At 37.9% G+C, this 18,886-nt stretch overlaps 1 protein-coding gene across 4 annotated transcripts in view; it reads left to right on the top strand.

Moving 5' to 3' along the window:
• HEATR1 (HEAT repeat containing 1) overlaps window positions 1–18,886 on the top strand; it is a 54,420-nt gene that overhangs the window by 13,462 nt on the left and 22,072 nt on the right. For all 4 annotated transcript variants that reach the window (XM_073338175.1, XM_073338178.1, XM_073338176.1 and 1 more), the window contains 16 exons: window positions 2,063–2,180; window positions 3,356–3,463; window positions 3,862–3,957; window positions 4,994–5,082; window positions 5,407–5,618; window positions 6,296–6,417; window positions 7,106–7,303; window positions 7,676–7,859; window positions 8,403–8,551; window positions 10,296–10,488; window positions 11,080–11,252; window positions 12,429–12,596; window positions 13,939–14,181; window positions 14,836–14,967; window positions 15,500–15,606; window positions 18,668–18,811. In XM_073338175.1, coding sequence (XP_073194276.1) covers window positions 2,063–2,180; window positions 3,356–3,463; window positions 3,862–3,957; window positions 4,994–5,082; window positions 5,407–5,618; window positions 6,296–6,417; window positions 7,106–7,303; window positions 7,676–7,859; window positions 8,403–8,551; window positions 10,296–10,488; window positions 11,080–11,252; window positions 12,429–12,596; window positions 13,939–14,181; window positions 14,836–14,967; window positions 15,500–15,606; window positions 18,668–18,811 — 2,436 coding nt within the window. The remainder of the gene's footprint in view (window positions 1–2,062; window positions 2,181–3,355; window positions 3,464–3,861; window positions 3,958–4,993; window positions 5,083–5,406; window positions 5,619–6,295; window positions 6,418–7,105; window positions 7,304–7,675; window positions 7,860–8,402; window positions 8,552–10,295; window positions 10,489–11,079; window positions 11,253–12,428; window positions 12,597–13,938; window positions 14,182–14,835; window positions 14,968–15,499; window positions 15,607–18,667; window positions 18,812–18,886) is intronic.

The raw sequence follows: 18,886 nt of genomic DNA, 5'->3' as shown, positions 1-18,886 counted from the left end.
ACTTGTCACTTAGGTATGCTGAGTGATCTATGTAAGCATAATTTTGGTCTTTACAGTACATGTAATTAAAGCCAAATCTATCCTTGTACATTCCCCATCACCTTAATATCTGAGCACCTCAGCTGCTAGCCTCTCCCAGCACTCTTAAGTTATACTGAGCCTTTTCTGTTAATCATTTATACTAGTGGTTCTTTATATTCTTGACCAGCTTTATGAAAACACGATCAGATTAATACCCTTTGAAGAATTACTTGTAAGTGGATGAAGCTTTTTTTAAACAACTAACAAAATCATCCAAAGCACGGGACATGGTGGTGATGGGGGACTTCAGCTACCTAGATGTCTCTTGGAAAAAAAATTATTATTACCATAATAATACCTTGAGTATTGCTCATTGCATTCACTGACAGTGCTATTTTAAAGGTGAAATTAGCACTGTCAGTGAATGCAATGAGCAATACTCAAGGTATTATTATGGTGTATTTTTTATCCCAACTGCATCTAAAATGATAGTACCATAGAGTAACAATTATATTTTTTTTGCTCAAACATGAAAATTCAAGAATAGTCCAGAAGGAAGACAGGTAGTCCTTAAGAAAGGAGTATGAAATAAAAAAGTTCACCAACATGAAGATCCTGCATGTTCAGACATGTTCTGTTCATCATCTTCAACGCAGCTTCCTCCTGAGAAGGAACACTTCTCATGATGTTGTTTTATTTGGGCCACCAGGCCTTGTATTTCTGTGTTGTACTGTTTGCATTTTGCACACATGCCGGTCTTAACCACAGGTAGAGGAACTTCATTTAAAATATTCCCAAACTGGGTTTCTTTTATGGCTTGCTGCCATTATAGGTTTGCCCTTCTAGTGAGAGAATGGTACTGTAGATCTCAAATCAATGAAGGCTATACTCAGAAAAACCTCAAGACTTCGGGAATATGCTGCTCAAACAGTTTCACTTTTGTTTCTATTGCCTGTCCCTCCCTTCTCACATTTTCTCCAGACTTCTTCTCCTTGTCCAGATCTATTCCGCCCCCAACCGTCTTCTGTTCATTGAACTTTTTGAATCTCTGCACTTTCAGAGAGAAGTAAGGGTTTGACTTTGTGTACACAAGTTTGCAGAGGGACAGTAGGGTTGAGGTCTGTTGTTTCTCATTTCTAGGTATTTATTTACAAACATTTTTGCTATTAATAAAGTATGTTATCTCTGGAGACACAAATCCACAGTTTGAGAACTGCAAAACTAAGCATCTCTGGTGGTATCTTCTAGACTGAGTACTGAGTCCCATTGGGTAGATAGAAAGGTTAACCTAAATAATCTATACAGAAGCCCCTGGAACCCCATAAGATTGGGTCCCTTAATCTGTGAACTTTTGGAACTCATTTACAAAACCTTTTTAAACATTACATGAATATATTGTCTCATACTATAGAATTAGAATTTATAATCCCTATTCCATGTTGAGATACATTATAGCTCAAAGATATCTTAATTAAAACTATCTTTAGACAGGCTTTTTCTTCAAGAAGCATTTTATCCCAAAAATCCAATTTTATTTATTTATTTTTATTTTATTTTTGAAATTATTGATATCTATCCTGGAGAAGACTGAGAAGCGACATAACAGTTTTCAAGTACATAAAAGGTTGCTACAAGGAGGAGGGATAAAAATTGTTCATATCCTCTGAGGGTAGAACAAGATGCAGTTGTCTCATAAATTGCAGCAAGGGCAGTTTAGTTTGGCCATTAGGAAAAGTTTCCTAACTGTCAGGGTAGTTAAGCACTGGAGTGAAGTGCCATGGTAGTTTGTGGAATCTCCGTCATTGGAGATTTTAAAAAGCAGGTTAAGCAAACGGATGGTCTAGGTAATACTTAGTCATGCCTTGAGTGCAGGGGACTGGAATAGATGATCTCTCGAGGTCCATAGAATCAGTCCTATGATTCTGTGATTCAAACAAGTGTTCCAACATTCTGTATCCTCTGCATGTATTTCTGTTGTAATTGGTGCATAACTTCTATAGTAATTCTCTGTGCAGAACCTGTTTCTCTTGGTTGTTGGCAGATATCCTAAAGCGTTAGACTTGGTACTGGAAGAGTATCTGAAAGATGTTATAAATCAGAATGAGCAAGATCTTTTCCACCAATTTATCTCTCTCTCAGTGAGTGGCAGTAAATATCAGGTAGGTAAGGACCCAATTTCTGGACCTAAATCAACTCTGGTATGCTGCCTTGAAGCCAGTAGTATTATACTGGAATGTATCTGTCGTTTCTTGTCTCTCTCTCTCTTTTTTTTTTTTTTTCCTTGCATTGTGACTGATTTAAGTGCCATTGTGCTTGATCAAAACTGTGATAATGTCTACAATTACCAAATGTAAAGAGCAACTTGAATAAATGGCTAGTAGCTTATATTGTGCTGCTTTGGTCATGATTTTCTGCTGTGTTGTGACAAGGTCACATGTGCCCCAGTGTTACTTTGGGACATTGTCAATGTCTTGCAAGCTGGACAGAACTGTCAAAATTAGAAAAGGTGGCAGCGGAGTGATGACCATTATTCTAATCAAGGAAGGTTGTGAAGACATTTTTCATAATGTTATCGTGTTGCATTTTACTCATTTCAAAGGCTGATGATATTCAGTGACTAGAGGAATTTAGTGACTCCAAGCTTCCTAGCATGCTGTCTCCAAAGAGAAATAAAGCCTGGGCATATCACATAACAGTGCACAGCAAAATCATTTGTACTCCACACTTTTTTTGTCAAGAAAACATTAATGTGTGGTTTTTTTGTTTTTTTTTTACATTCTTTTATAGCTAAATTTCTTCATATTCAAAGCTGGCTACCTCCAAATCAAACATGCAAACTGGTAAAGATTATGGGCCATTAAAAGCCGTGTTTCAGACACTTTAGGCCAATTCAAGAAAAACATAGCTGCATAAATAGCGCAGATTCTATAAATGGGTGGCCAATTGATGAAATCATGGTATGTAAAATTAGGACACAGGACTCCGTGTTCAAGCAACTTCAGGGTTGCTGAGATAAGCTGCGGGCATCTGGTCTATTCGAGTTACCTTCTTAGCTGCCTCTATCTGGGTTCAGTCATTCAAGTTTTCTCAGAACCCTTAGATAAATGCAGTGTGGGCGCTTCCTTACCTTGGCAGAGTGAGAATTTAGGGCTTGTTCACACATGGACAACAAGGAGTCCGGTGGCACCTTAAAGACTAACAGATTTATTTGGGTGTAAGCTTTCATGGGTAAAAAAAAATCACTTCTTCGGGTGCATCTGAATCGCAATTAATCGCAAAGTTTAATTGATTAATTTTCAACATACATTGAGCAACTGTGCAATGTACATTTCAGTTTCTGGAAGACTCGGATACCTCTCTGGTGCTTAGCCTGAATCATCCACAGCCACGCGTCAGAGTCTTGGCTGTTCAGCATTTGAAGGAGATCATTGAAGCATCAAAGGTTGGTACCTCTGTCTCTCATTTAAAGAAGTTAAATGATGTCTGTTATCTTCAGAGGGTCTTTTTATAGAAACTTTAACTGAAGACAAGACAAACATCACACTAAAATGTGACAAATACATTATCCTTAATGTTGTTTTCAATCAGTTCAGTTGTTGTTTCTTTAAACTTGGATCCTGTCATCCAGAGTCTGGGTTTAATTCCAGTTTACGAAGCTGCTTGTGGTCCCACAATGGAGTCTGATACTTCTGTTTCTTTCTTCCACTGGTATTAGCAGTTAGCATCTCCCTAACTGAGGCTTTTATTCTCCTGTACTTGAGTTCATATGTCATGAAAGTTATACTGCCAAGAAGGCTTTGGAAACTAATGTTCCTTAACTGCTTTTCCCTCTTTGTTCAGGAGGGCTTTGACAAGTCCTTCATAGAAGAAGCCATTTTTGCACGACTTATGGATGACAACATGGAGGTTGTTATGACTGCTCTCAGTGCCTTGGAGGTAAGTCAATGTTTCCTGATAGGTCAAGTGAGATTTTAGCTATTTCTCTATATTCAGAAGCGGTCTGGAATTAATGCTTTATATTAATTGTGCCTTCCCTTCCACTGACCCCACTGGCATTGACGAGAATTTGTGTGTAGCTCTATCCTTTTAATAGGACCAAGAAGCAAAAAGCTAGCAGACTATTCCTTACTTTACATTTTTTTTTTTCTCTTCTTGGAGACTACTAAACCCAGGGTACTGTGTTGATCTGGTCACTAGAACATATTTTAATCCAGAGTTCTGCTCATCCTATAAACTACTCTGTCCATTTTATGCAAATAAATAAGAGGATCCTTCAGCCCCCTCCCAGAAAAGCTCTAGGTGTTAGGAAAAGACATCTGTATCAAAGTTTTTTGGTCTTGGTAGGGATAAGCATGCATGCATTCTTTTTTTTTTTTTTTAAACACAGTTGATTAGAGACATACTTACTAAAGTCCTGCCTACTATTTCTACATCAGGCAATACTGTATGTTGTGGGAGAAGAGATCATTACATAAACTATTTTTAATTATTACATCTATTAGTATTTCTGGTAGGATTTTTCCTTGTGACAGTTGTAGAGTGGTTGATTTTAAGAAATGGTATACCAATGACCACAAAGAGAGATGAACAGAACGCATGAATGATCAGAAATAAAACTTTTTGTTAGCATGTGTTGGGTTTTTTTTATTTGCATTTAACAAATACTACATAGAGGAAAAACTTACTTCATTATGAAACATTCTGGTTGTTTCAAAATCAATGCATTTTCCATCCAGCTGTGCATTCAGACCATATTCTTCATGGATCTAGTAAACCAGAGCTTGCTAGAAGTTACTTTAATTTTCTTTTTCCTTATAATAAACATACTAGCTGATCAACATAAGTTCACTTATCAGTGTTTAATTTTTCTACTTAATATGATTGGTGATGCACTTGCTATCACAGTTTCATAGATTATCTTATATCTTGTATATTGGTCATTTAATTTTTGCATCCGTTGATTTGTTTGTAGATTTACAAGGGACAGATCAGTCCAGAAATAACTGTTTCAAGTCTGTTGACTCTATTTCAAAAAGTTGATCTTTCAAAGAACGGGAAGTGGTATGTGCCTGTGTTTCTTTTGTCTTCCCCTTTCTCCCCCCCAAGCTTTTAATATTAATGGATGGAGCTTGGGTTGTGAGGTGGTTGTTGTGGGTGGTGTGTGTCATATCTTAACTTTGGATTCCTTTAGTAGTGGTAATTTTATATTGAGAGAGATTTGAAATTACTTGATATTTTTTGTGACTTTCCTTTACTCTCTGGCTTGCTATTCAAACTCTAATTTGAATCAATAGGAAATAGAAATAATTTGGAGAAATGTTATTGGTGATGTAATCAAGTGGTGCTCCTTCAGCGTTTTTTTTTTTCTTTTTTCCTGCGTTCTAGGTATAAGGTTCTTGAGGGAGCAGTAAACATTTTATTCAAAGAAGAGATTCTGAATGAGAGGGAAGAGCTATTAAATCAAATAGTAATGCAGTTGCTACCATTTATGGTAATCACTAATAATAATTCAAAATCTGCAGAATGGAAAATGGCAGTTTGTCTATCAGAATCTGGCCTCTGCTCCCTACATCCTTTGTTGAAGGGCTGGCCAGAAGGTAAGCTGTTAAAAACAATTGGTTTGAGTAAAGAAAAAGTATTGGACATTAGAACTTGATACTCATATAGGTGGTAGAGAGCTGGGCCACCACTAAGAAGTTATAACCCCTAATGTGTGTCTAAAAGCTTTGGAAAGTGGGTTATGTATTCATACATTAAACTCTTGTGATTTATTTATTCATTTATTACTCATATTTAAAGAAATACTTTGATCTGAAGTGGGATTTTTTTTCTTTTGTTTCATTTAACATCTATAATTGTAACTGATTTGAGGAGACTTTTTTTGGGATTTTGATTTGCCATGTTGAGGCCAAGTCATCTGGACTTTAATGATGCAAAATTCTAGTTGAATTCAGGTTTAAAAGGAACTTTAAACAATAGAGGAAACAGTGAAACGGGGGTGGCTGACATGTTGAGTAGTGGGATCTTTTTTATTTTTGAAAGAATAACATGTTCTTAGAATAAACTCTTCTGATGCAAACAGAGGAGTGGGATTAAGCAAGGGAGGTCAAGAGGCAATGCACATGGAAAGCTTCAATAGTTTGAGAGCTTAGTAAAGAAAAGCAAGGATGCTGGTGATAAGAAAATTAATTGCTTAAAGTGTTTAAATATTGTCAAGCTATCAGTGTTTTCACTTGTGATTCATGTATCCACCTTTTCTGTTTTATGGAAATAGCTTTTGAAAAAGTGATAAAATCCATCAAGTCTGCAGATTTGGTTGGTATGGCCAACCAGAGGATGATCCTGCTGTTTTCTGATAACATAACTTCAGGGGATCCTTCCTTAATGTTACAGATGGTATGTGCACAATTAAAATACATTCTTTTTAATGGTAATCCAAACTTCTGTATGTACTTATAGATGATCGCTATAGCAGACAGAATGAGATTCGTGGGACCGTGAAATATGCTGTTTGTTACATTTTACAGCAACTGCTGTACATTTTATCCAACTGCTGATACAATATATTTATGGCATAGTACCAAATGTAATGATCAGAATAAATTTAATGCCCATTAACTCTCTCATAAAAAGGAAAACCTTGTATACGACACACAGAATACTACATTTAGGTGCCTTATTAGTGTAACCATAGCAAAACTATTTTATGGGCATTGTTTCCCCCAAAACATTTGCCAATCAGAGAACAAATATGTAATGAGTTTGAAGGTCTCTGTCCAGTTTGGACAGACAGATGTCCATGGGCAAATGTTCACATTGCCTATTGCAATGGCATTTTCTGTATTGATTGGTACCCTTGTTGGAGGAGAGACCAGTGACTGAATTGGCCATAGAAACTGACCTCGCACCAATAGAGGTGTTAATATCAGGTCATAATTAAGGTAGTTGATAAGGAAGTGTGGGAAAGTTTAGAACTTCTGCTGCCTGTGACATTGCTGGAGCAAGGACATAAAAAGAGCATATTGTGACGTCTCTTACACTGTTGTGGCTTTTGGGGTTTGTTTGTTTGTTTTTTTTTAAATAGGTGGAAGGTCTGATACATGTAGCTGAAAATGAATCTGACAGCATGAGGCAGAAAGTAACTGCTCACGTAATCAGCTTTGTGCTTGTCCAGTGCTGCTGTAATTCACAAATGGAAGAAAGTTATTGGTCATTGGCTCTCAGAATCTTCAGTCTTCTGGAGGGAAAAATAAGACAACTCGAAGGCAGTCATTCTGCAGAGGTAAGAATTAAGTAATTTTGTAGATGATACTCCTTTTGTTGAGAGTAAGGTCTCTTTCATAAGTAGAGTAGCAAGATCAGCAACGTTGGGATGGACAGAAAATCTTGTCTCTGTTCCTTTAAAAAAAAAAATACACTTGTCAGCATTTTCTTAAGACTGGTATTAAGACTTCTAAGGGTATGTCTTCACTACCCGCTGGATTGGCGGGCTGCGATCGGTCCAGCGGGGATCGATCTATCGTGTCTAGTCTAGATGCGATAAATGGACCCCTGAGCGCTCTGCCGTCGACTCCTGTACTCCAGCGCCGCAAGAGGTGCAGGCAGAGTCGACGGGTTGTGTGGGTGTACATTCAAGTTATGTTTTCATTCTCAGATGATTCCTGCAAAATGGCCTATTGAGTCAGTGCCTGGAGGCTTGGTGTCAGTCGAGTTGTTGAATAAATACATAGAAAAGCTCAACTGTGGTCAGGCTGTTGATGTAGAAGATTCAGCCATGCTCATGCTTCTCTTGAAAAGCTTTGTTAGTGGCCTGAAGCCTCCCATATCCTTTATGAAAGGTAAGCTTCAGAACTCAAACCGCGAACCTTCACAGACCATGTGAAGTAAGGAAGAAAAAATTAGGTCCATGGGATTTTTTCCCCATTAAAAGTTGTTCTCCAAAACACAGACTTTGCTTTCTTATACTATTTTGTTACACTAAACAGATTTCTAGAAATTTCCTTTCTCTAGACTTGAAAACGGCCACATTTCTTAGATTCTTCAGCTGCAAAGTTGTTGGGGGAGTTGTTTCAGGGGTATGGCTATGCTACTGACTCGGGATTGGGTTGCAAAGCTATAAAATCGCAGGATAGATGATTGGGCTTTCAGCTGGAGCCCAGGCTTTGAGACCCTGCAAAGGGGGAAGCTCTGGGAGCCCGGGCTCCAGCCTAAGCCCAAACGTTAACACTGCAATTTTACTGCCCCGAAAGCCTGAGTCAGCTGACCTGGGCTGGTCATGGCCATGCCTTACGTCCTTTTTCACAGGGTGGACATACCCTGAAGGTACTTTATACAACTAATAATGGGGTTTTTGTTTTTCTCCGCCCTGCTCATGGCCATAGATGAAATCTGGTGGAATCCTGAAAGTTTGAATGAAAAGAGCAGAGAGTATTTACACCTGTTGTTGGGGCTGTTTGACGTCATTGTCAGTGGAGCCAGTGAGGGAGCTGATGCTCTTCAGTTCAGAGCACTGCTGAGTCTTTTGTTCAAGGTATTTTTGTGTGTGTTTTTTTGTTCTTAGTGAATATTCTGAATTATTTCTTCATTAACTTGTTTTGAATCGCTACATAAAATTTAAAGAAAGCTGAGAACAATTCCAAGGGATCCTGCTTAAATATTTATTTGCTTCATGGTAACATCTGAGTGAGAATGGAAGACTGTTTAAGCACTAAGCAATGTATTTCTGTAAAAGGTTTGGTTGTGGGTTGCCTGAAGTCCATTACGATTTCTAAATATAATCTAAGACTAAATACTGTATAGTGCAATTCAGGTATTTTAACATAGCTTTTTGTGCACTAGTCTTCATTGATATACAGCAGAAAGCATTTAATAAACATCCTATAATGGTTTAAAATTTGGTCTCAAGGTCTTTTTACAGAAGATTTCATTATATGGACAGTTTTTATAGCGATTATGATTGCCTGAATGGAGAAATGTTTAACACTGCAAGGCAGATCTGCTTCAAATAGAGAAAAGTAGTTGTGCTTAACTATGTCCAGTTGTATATCTTGATAACATAACCCATGAAATCTAGTTAGCTGTTTGGTTTACCATATAACATGGTAAGAATGCATGTAGTATGTTCGGGGGGGAAAATGACCTGGGGGCCTGGCTGCAGGGTATGAGTGGGGTGCCAGAGCTTGGCTGCAGGGAGCCAATCTCCTGGGCCAGGCAGCCCCTATCCCTCCCTGGCTGCAGAGTGTCCTGTGAGCCAGCAGGTGCCAGGCCCAGCCAGGGTGTGCTCAGTGGCCAGTCTGCATGGAATGAGAAGGAGCCAAGGACGTTATAGACAGGACTGGGTGGAACTAGGTATGGGCCCACCCAAACAGTGGAGCCCCCCATAAGGAGCAGGAGCCAGGCACAGGTAGTGGAGAGGTGGGGATCGGACAGGCTTTGTGCGGGGTCACTGCCTGATCCCCTGTCCTCCCCCATTTCCTCACTGCCCCTATTGTCCGCCCAGCTCCCCCTCTCCTCCCTACCAGGGCTTCCCCCTGCCCAGCTCTCCTTTTCCACTGGGACTCAGATTTCCCAGGGCCACCTACCTCCACATACATCTTTTGTAGTGACCTCTGCTACTTAGCGCATAACCTAGTCTCCCTCCTTAGAAGAATTCTGGTTGCGCCCCTGAGGATGGTGCCAAATTGTCTTTCAGTACTTTACTCTCAAAAAAGCTGTTTGAGGTAGGGGCTGTGTTTGTACACCACTTAGCGCAGTGGGGCCTCAAACCAAATTGGGGCCTTGGGCACCACAATACTCATATTTAATAATAATTATAAGTTAGAACAGATCATTAGATGACAACCACAAATCAAACTGAAAAGATAAGGTTCCAGTTTGTATTAAAAGTACAAGAGCTTCAGAAATCCTTGTGTCAAATAACATTGATTTCAATAGTCTCTGAAAGAAAAAGTTAAAAAAAAAAAAAAAAAAGACTTCAGTTGAAGTAAAATTATAGAAAGCTCTCAGGATGGCATAAAGAATGCTGCATGCAGCAAGGGGTTAACAGCTGCCCAAAAAAGGACAGAGTCCTCAAACAAGAAATAAAAATTCTTAATGTTAGCTTTATATTATGCTCAACACTTTTAGTCTCAATCTAAATGAAATGGGTGTTTCTGTAAATACCTTTTCAAGCTATAATAGAAAACATAAGAGAGAAAGTACTTTGCATAAAAGAATGTAAAGGTACACAGGACAAAGAGGTAACAAATAAATATATTTAACTTTTTATTTTAAAGGTACATTTAGAAGATTCAGAGGATCTGTTCAAATTCCTTTCAGTTTTATGGACCTATAACTATAACCTCTCAAATCAGCTAAACTACACAGTGAATGCGATGCTACAGACTCGAGCTTTGTATATAGGGTGTGCAATGCTTACATCACAGGCTGCCCAAAAGAAAAAACAGCTGGTATCAGCCTCTTCCCCAGGTACAGGGAAACCATATACTTCTGTCTTGCTAAGGCTTAGTCACATGTTAATAAAAAGTGATATCTGTGCTCTAGAAAAAGTGTTAAACATTCATTTTCTTGTCATGTTGTTTCTGTCTGCATTATGAGTGCTACATTTCTTGTTGAAACCATACATTTGAATTTCCTAATGTTTTTGTCTTTGACAAATCAAAACTATAACAGAGCTGTAGTGTTGTTTTCATATGTAATACTTGTGCATGCAATTGTCAAATCACCACCTGCTTTTGAAATTTGTGTCTGAGAAATCACATCATGTTTTTATGTAGAGCGTAACACAAATTTTAAACAAGAAAAGGATGCTACATAGGCTTTAGTAGTAAAACTTAAGTCCTTCATTTTTAAACAATAATATAAGCATCTTGGTGATGAAATTTATGGCCAGATTTCCACATGGCTCATATTAAAAATAGTTACTGTATATCCCTCAAGATTTTTAAGGAAAAGAGCAGACCCTTTAAATATAAAGGAATCTGTTGGTATTGCTGTAGATAATAATGTAAGAATTCTAACTGCTCAGTTTTAACAAATTTTTTCCATTTTCATTTTTAGTGGTAATATCTCTGCTGATTAACTTGGGGAGTCCCGTGAGTGAAGTGCGAAGGGCTGCTCTTAATTGTCTTCGTTCCCTGACTGGAATAAAGGAGTCTCCATTTCATCCCATTCTTCATAATCTGGTACAAAAAGCGGAGGAGATCTTAACTGATCCCCTTTATGTGACTCAGGTAAGATTTTTGTTGAAGTGCATGTGAATGAAATAAATTTTCAGGGACCTACTTGGAATTCCATCTTCTCTATTGGCTAGTAGAGATCATGTTACAGACAAGATGCTTGTCTATTCTCTCCCACCCCTATTTGGTTTAGGAGACCACTCATTCTGCTTTCTTGAGTGTGAAGGGAAGAGCCATTATTGGCATTGAGAAAGTGGAAAGTCTGGTTTTGGGGAAGGAACTATCAAAATATTTGCCAGGAAAACCAGAATGCAAAAGAAATTGCAGTGGAGCTCACTTAAATACTTGAGGACTGAATAAATATGTTTAAACCACTGTTCATATAGTGAAAAATTAAATGCGACTTGAAAATCAGCATGTGTGTCTATAACAAAATTATATAATTTGCAGATAATTTGTATTTCAAAACATACTGACTTTTAAGATTGATTTTTTTTTTAAGAGATCCTCTGTTGAATAAATAGCCACATTTTCTTGGACAATAATTACTAATAAAACTAGATGTGGAAGGCAGGGCGGCAAGGCTGTTGGTGAGAAAGCTAGCATTTATTGAAAAATTTGGTGGTTCTCACCCTGTGTCATTTTTCCCCTGGAATCCAAGGCAATTTCTGCTGGGCCATTGGGGTGGAAAAAGAGGCCACAAGCCACCAACCCTCTTCTCCAAAAGTTGCGCTTGCTTGGAGGAAAAAGGCCCAGGAACTTGTCTGTTTTCCCCTAGAGAAAGCTTGTAAAGGGAAGAGTAGACATTTGAAGCCTCTTCCCACAGTTAGCCCCCTGGATGAGAAGGATTGCAGAGAAAGGCAATCCCAACAATTTTAAAACACACACTGAGTTCACATTATTCTTTCAAGCAGTGAATGGGCTGTTTTGCTAATGTCCTGTGAACCAGCCAGATTTTGTATAGAGCAATAGATTCATAAAAGCTTGTATCTGTACAGTACACATTATTTGAACGTGGAGTGTTCATACATCTGTCATGTAAGAGAGTTTGATTTTTCTCTTTCAGTCAGAAATAAACTTAAGAAGGACTTAAAAATGAATAATATATTAAATTTACTCACATCTGCCTCACATTGCATTCACTTTAAAATGTTTCAGCTTTCTGGGGCCCTTAACTTCTGTTGGAAGGACTTGTTTTTCACTTTTTTTTTTTTTTTTTTTATCAACTAGAGTTTGGGAAGCTTGTTTGAGGAACTGCAGACAGAAAGTAAACAGAAATCTCAGCAGAAGAAGCTGTTAGAAGCTTTGGAACACATACTTGATTGTGTACAAGACCCTGGTTGTCCATCATATGTTGCAAGAAGCTTGATGAAGATTCTTCAGCAGGTCAATGGTGAGGTGCGTGTGGGCTTTCTGGTTTTAAATTTATTTTATGGATAGGATGTAAGATTTGTTGGGCTTTTTGTTTAAATGATGGAAGTATCTTGAAATGTAGAACTCAAAAGATGCAGCTTTATTTAGCAACGGTAACTTTGAGTAACTGCTGACTTTATGTTCTAGTATTTTTGGCAGACATTTGGATGATACTTTAAGATGGTATGCAAATGTGACACATCTGCAAAATATAACTCAAAGATTATCACAAACATTTCCATGCTCCGGCATGCACTTTTTCTATTGTAGGACCACTGCACCAGAGTCCTTAGGCAAATTTAAAGTCCTCCTGGCTCTGGAACAAGGTCTCAAGAACATTTTTCTAGAAAGATTTCACTGAGAACTGCAGTAACAAATGCTCTGTGCATGTTCAGTATTTTAAAATTAAATTTATTTTGTGTCTATTTAACTCCCTTTTAAGCAGTGAATTTGGAATTCCTTGCTTTGTACTGCTTCCGAATGCATTAGTTCACTGCATTAAAACAAGGGATGGTGATAGATGTCCGTGTGAGTTTTAATACATTATAACAGGCTATCCTATTTAAAAGGATTGTGAATGGCATACTGGATGATTGCCATTGTTGCCAGAAACTTAGGGTTTGTAGGAGCTGTAGTAATCATAAATATTCTGAAAAACCGAGCATAGATTTTATGCAGTGGTGTTGTATCCATGTCACTCCCAGAGTATTAGAGAGACAGGGTGGGTGAGCTAAATCTTTTACTTTGAGTATACGCAGAGCTCTTCAGGTCTGGAAGAAGAAGAGCTCTGTGTAAGCTCAGAAACTTCTCTCTTTCACCAACAGAAGTTGGACCAATAAAAGATATTACCTCACCCACCTTGTCTCTTTTTAATATCCTTGGATCAACACAGCTACAACAACACTGTATAAATCCAGTCTTTCTGTTTAGTCCAAGATTTTTAACGTCTAGCATAACTAATTCATAACTTTGCTAGACACTAAAAATCATGGACTGAATAGAGATACTGGATATATGGCTTATCACAGCAATCTATAACCCTCTTAACAGCCCCGTCCCCCAGCTGTCTTTACCACCCTTCCTTCTCTTCCTCCCCCGTTACTGGAGGGGTATTAATGGGCAAAGTCCCCTGCAATGCCACGTTCACATTGGAAGGCGCATCCTAGAGGTAAGGACATGCCCTGACATGTAAGTATAATAAAAAGTAACACACAGTGTGATGTCAGTGATTGATATTGCACTAAAAATGAAACTGCTCTTCTGAAAGTTTGTTAAAGCAACAGGTGATTTAAAAAAACACCCTCTTACAAATGTTCTTCACTTGTAGATGATACTGTCTCACCTGTTGCCTGCAGTAGATAGATTACTGGAGAAAGTGCTAAAGGAACCCGAGACAGTGTTGAAAGATGAAGTTGTTCTTCTGTATCTCATCCTTGGGAAATACAGTGAACATTCAGCTGCCCTCTTATGTAAGGATCAGCAGAGTCTGGATTTGTTCATCAGAAGTCTGCACATTGCAAAGGAGCTTTACAAAGGAATTCCAACTTTCCAGATCACGGCACTTGGGCAGGTAGGTATTTCTGAACAAATTTTTTCATTTTTTTTTTTTTTTTTTTTTTAAATTCAAATAGCAGATGTGAGTGTTGATGAGTGAATTTAAACAGACTCTTTCAAAGTTAGAAGGCCCTAAATTCTGAATGAAACTATTTTACGTACCAGCTTCCCAGATCCAGGTAGCTCTTTTGAAGTGTTTTCAAAACAGATACCTCAAAGCTCTTTGTCTTTAAAATGTTGAAAGGTAAAAGTGTTTTTTCCCTTTTATTTTTTTGTTTTGAATAAGATAAGTATCCAGGGTTGCTTGTGGCGGCGGCTGCTGCTGCTCCATTTTCTTTACTTTTCACCAGCTACTGCAGGAGCTTTACCTCAAATTTTTGTTTTTCAAGAGACAAAAAGAAAAGATATAATGTCAAGTAGTAGTAATAAGATAAGTAAGAAATAACTTTGCTTGGAATAGAAATCAACTGTTTGTTTCAAATATTGTATTACAGTCACAAAAGTGGGACAATGTGTACATAAATGTGACTGGCGTGTCTGTGTGTGTATATGTAAATCATTATATATACAGATATAAAAATAATTATATTTTCCCACGTTTCACATTTTGCCATTAAAAAGTATATCTGTTTTTGGCTTCGTATATATATATATTTTTTTAACCTTGCAGATCACTAAACCATTCTTTGCTGCAGTGCCAGATGGGAAGGTGCAACAGAAGCTACTGAGAGTTCTGTTTGATTTATTGTTAAATTGCAAAAACCCACTTTGTGCCCAGGCAATTAGCAGTGTTTTTAAAGGGGTAAGTTGCAGACTGTTGGGACTTGGGAATCTAGTCAGAATTGTTAAGATATTTGAGGTTAAATTGCAATCAATAATTATATTTATTGCTTATGAAATTCTTAACATGATAGTCATCAGAAGCCATACAAACCACATTAAAATATAATTTAATATGCATTAAAGATGCATTAAAATAGTATTCCTAAAAGGTAAGTATCACATCTGTATGAATTCATTATGTTGTAATAATGAACTTCAGAGGAAGGAGGAACAGTCCACTCTGCTTCATTTTTATTTTCTGTATGAAAAAGTAATTTGTCTAGAATCAAAAAGTGTTACTCCAAATATATTGAGAGTAACTGTTGCTTTAATAGTAATTTGTTTGTTTAATACATAGATGAAAACTCTTCTTGCATTCTGATTGACATAAGAAATGCAGTTAGGACAGGCTTTCATAGCTATTATGATGACCAAGGCCAGATAAATACTTGGGTGGGTGGATAGATGTTTGTTGCTCATATGTACTTAATTTATTTTATTTTTTGCTCTAGATTTCAGTTGATGCTGAGCAGATTAGTGTAGAGCTAGAACCTCCTGAGAAAGCCAAAGCTCTGGCTACCGTTCAGCAAACTAGGAGACAGAAAATACAGCAGCAGAGGTAATGGGCATAGAGATGTTGAAGCTACAGCGTTTGTCTGTATACATTTAGAAAACACCACTTGTTGAGAGAATGTCGTAAAATATATAGAAGGCATAGGAACTTCTCTGACTACATCGGTAAAGAAGAAAAAAATCCCAAGGACTTCAGAGTTTAAAGCCTCCCCATATTATTTAAAACAGCTGATAGAGTGCTTGATACAGAAGACCGCTATCCCTACCCAACAACCTTAAAATCATATATTGAACTTGCTGTGCACTGTCAGGCCTGAGCTTATTTTTGTGTGTCTTTACTATTAACATATATGTAAAGAAAATGCATGGGTGAGTTTTTAATGGATATTGACAAAATCTTGCCATTCAACTAAAAAGCAATTATTTTTATTTTATTTTATTTTTAGTAAAAGCTTCAGTCATATTATTTTTATAACCTCACTAAGTAAATTCTGGAGAGAGAACCTTCATTCAGTTAGTCAGTCCTTCTCTTTCTATCTCTTCCTCTGTATGCAACCACTTCATCCACTTGATTTACAGAGGGTCTTGCTCATTAAATTACTTCTTAGATTGTGTTTGTCAGAGGACAACTTATAGAAATGTATGCTGGAAGGGACCTCAAGAAGTCAGTTCCAGCCTCCTGTGCTGTGGCATGACCACGTAAACCTAGACCATCAATGACCAGTGTTTGTCTAAAGTGGTGTTAAAAACCTCCAATGACGGGGATTCTACAACCTCCCTTAAAAACCTATTCCAGAGCTTAATTACCCTTATAGTTGGAATGTTTTTCCTAATAGCTAACTTAAATCTCCCTTACTGCAGATTGTCCATTACTACATGTCCTGCCTTAAGTGTACATGGAGAACAGTTGATCACTATCCTCTTTATAACAGCCCTTAACATGTTTGAAGACTGTTATCGAGCCCCCCCTCAGTCTTTTAATAATTTGTTCTAGTATCTTTCCAGGTATCTAAGTTGGGCCGACAGGTCTATAATTCCGCTGGGTCCTCTTTGTTCCCCTTTTTAAAGATAGGTACTGTGTTTGCATCTCTCCAGTCTTCTGGGACCTCATCTGTCCCCCAAGATTTTTTAAAGATAATAGTTCTGAAATTGCGTCATGTAGTTCCTAAAGTACCCTGGGATGAATTTCATCTGGCCCTGTCAAATTGAATACATCTAATTTATCTAAATATTCTTTCCCTATTTTGGCTTATGTTCCTTCCCCCTTGTTAATATTAATTGTGTTGAGTATCTGGTTACCCTTAAACTTTAGTGAAGACTGAAGGAAAATAGGCACTGAACACCTCAGCTTTCTTGATGTCAGCTGTTATTAGCTCTCCTTCCCTTCCAAGTAGAAGACCTACACTTTTCTTCATTTCTCTCTTATTTGTAATGTTTTAAAGATCCTCTTATTGCCTTCGATGTCCTTTGCTAGGTGTAACTCTCACTTTGCACCTTAACCTTTCTGATTTTGTACCTACTTGCTTGTTCTATTCTTTGTCCTCTTCCTTTCCATTTTTGTCCATGTTTCCACTTTTTTGTAGGATTCCTCTTTGATTTTCAGGTCATTAAAGAATGGTTGATAGAGACATATTGGCCTCTTACTATTCTTCCTATCCTTTCTTCGCATTGGGTAGTTGGCAGTTGTTGTCTTTAATATTGTCTCCTTGAGGAAGCTGCCAGCTCTCCTGAACTCTTAGATTTTCCCTTAGATTTCCTTTTCCCTTAGATTTTCTTCCCAAGGGACCTTATCTGCCAGTTCTGAATTTGTTTAAGTCTTCTGTTTTGAAGTCCCTTGTCTTTTTATTTTATTGCTCTCTCTCCTTTCTTTCCTTGGAATCATGAAATCATGGGATTTCATGAAGACTTTCTCCCGAATTGGCTGCCATCTTCAGATTTGCTACCAGTTCTTCTCTGTTCATCAGAAGCAAGTCTATGGTTACTGCTTCCACTTTCTGGAACAAAAAGTTGTCCCCAGTACATTCCAAGAACTTAATTAGAAATTTTGTGTTTTGCCATATTACTTTTCCAAGAAATGTCTGAGTAAAGTGCCCCATTATTACCAGATCTTCTGTTTTGGACACTCTAGAAGTGACTCATCCCCACCTTCTCCAGATTTGTGGTCTATAGTAGACCCCTACCATGGTGTCACTCCTATTTTTTTAACCTCTTTTATCTTTACCCAGAGACTTTCAACTGGTCTGCATCCCACCTCCTTCTGGACCTTAGAACAATTGTATATATTCTTGATGTATTATGCAATACCTCCCTTTTTACCCTGCCTGTCCTTCCTGAACAGGCTACACCTCTCTGTACCAATATTCCAGTCATGAGACTTATCCCAATGTTAAGTTAATGATGCCAATTAAGTTATAGTTTAGCTTGTGCACAAATGTTTCCAGTTCTTCCTGTTTGTTCCCCATACTCTTTGCATTTGTGAATAGACATCTAAAATGTTGAGCAGATTCTCCCACTGATTTTCCTCTTGTCGCTTCTATGACCCTGCTGTAATTGTCCATGTCCTTCCCCAGCTCTCAAATATCTAATCCTCTGCTGAAGTTACCTTCTTATATCTCATCTGTGGGCTTTTGTCACCTACCCCCTTTGAACCTGTTCTAAAGCCTTCCTTACTAGTTGGAGTCAGTGCATGAAGATGCCGTGCCCCTTCTTGGTCAGGTGGACCAAGTTCAGTCAGTGCCTAGCCACCCAGAAGTTAAAATGAGACTATTGTCCATTAGCTGGATGCCCAGCGGGTCAGCATTGAGACAACTGACTAATAACAGAAAAATAATTTCAGTTGCAGGAACCCATCTTGGAATATAGAGTTGTGTTTTGGGGGTGTGTCTGTGTAGTAGGCATGCTGTAATTTTACTTTTTTTCTTTTTTTACAATTGGGTCTGTTTTTTCTTTTGATAAATCCTGAGGTTCTATTTTTGTTTGAAAGGCCATGCAAAACCTTTGCAATCTCTACCCAAGTGGTGGTGGTTTCTTTTCTAACAGTGAGCTGTGCTCAGTTCATTTTCTTTGAATGAATATATCTTAATTTTCTTGAGTTGTAATCTTTTTAGAAAACCCCAAGTTCTGGAATCAGTACCGGAAATCAGCAGTGTGAACTGGCAGAGAGTTACACTCATTCTGGAATTACTGCAGCACAAGAAGAAGATCAAGCGTCCTCAGGTGCTAGTACCTGTACTTTTTAATCTGCTGGCCAGGTAATGACACTTAATTAAAAATTAGTAAGAAACATCAGTCATTACCTGTTCTCTCCTCACTAATAGGGGATGTAA

Source organism: Lepidochelys kempii, chromosome 3 (genome assembly GCF_965140265.1).
Source record: "Lepidochelys kempii isolate rLepKem1 chromosome 3, rLepKem1.hap2, whole genome shotgun sequence".
In the NCBI taxonomy this organism is placed as follows: domain Eukaryota; kingdom Metazoa; phylum Chordata; order Testudines; family Cheloniidae; genus Lepidochelys; species Lepidochelys kempii.
This window is presented reverse-complemented; position numbering and strand designations above follow the sequence as displayed.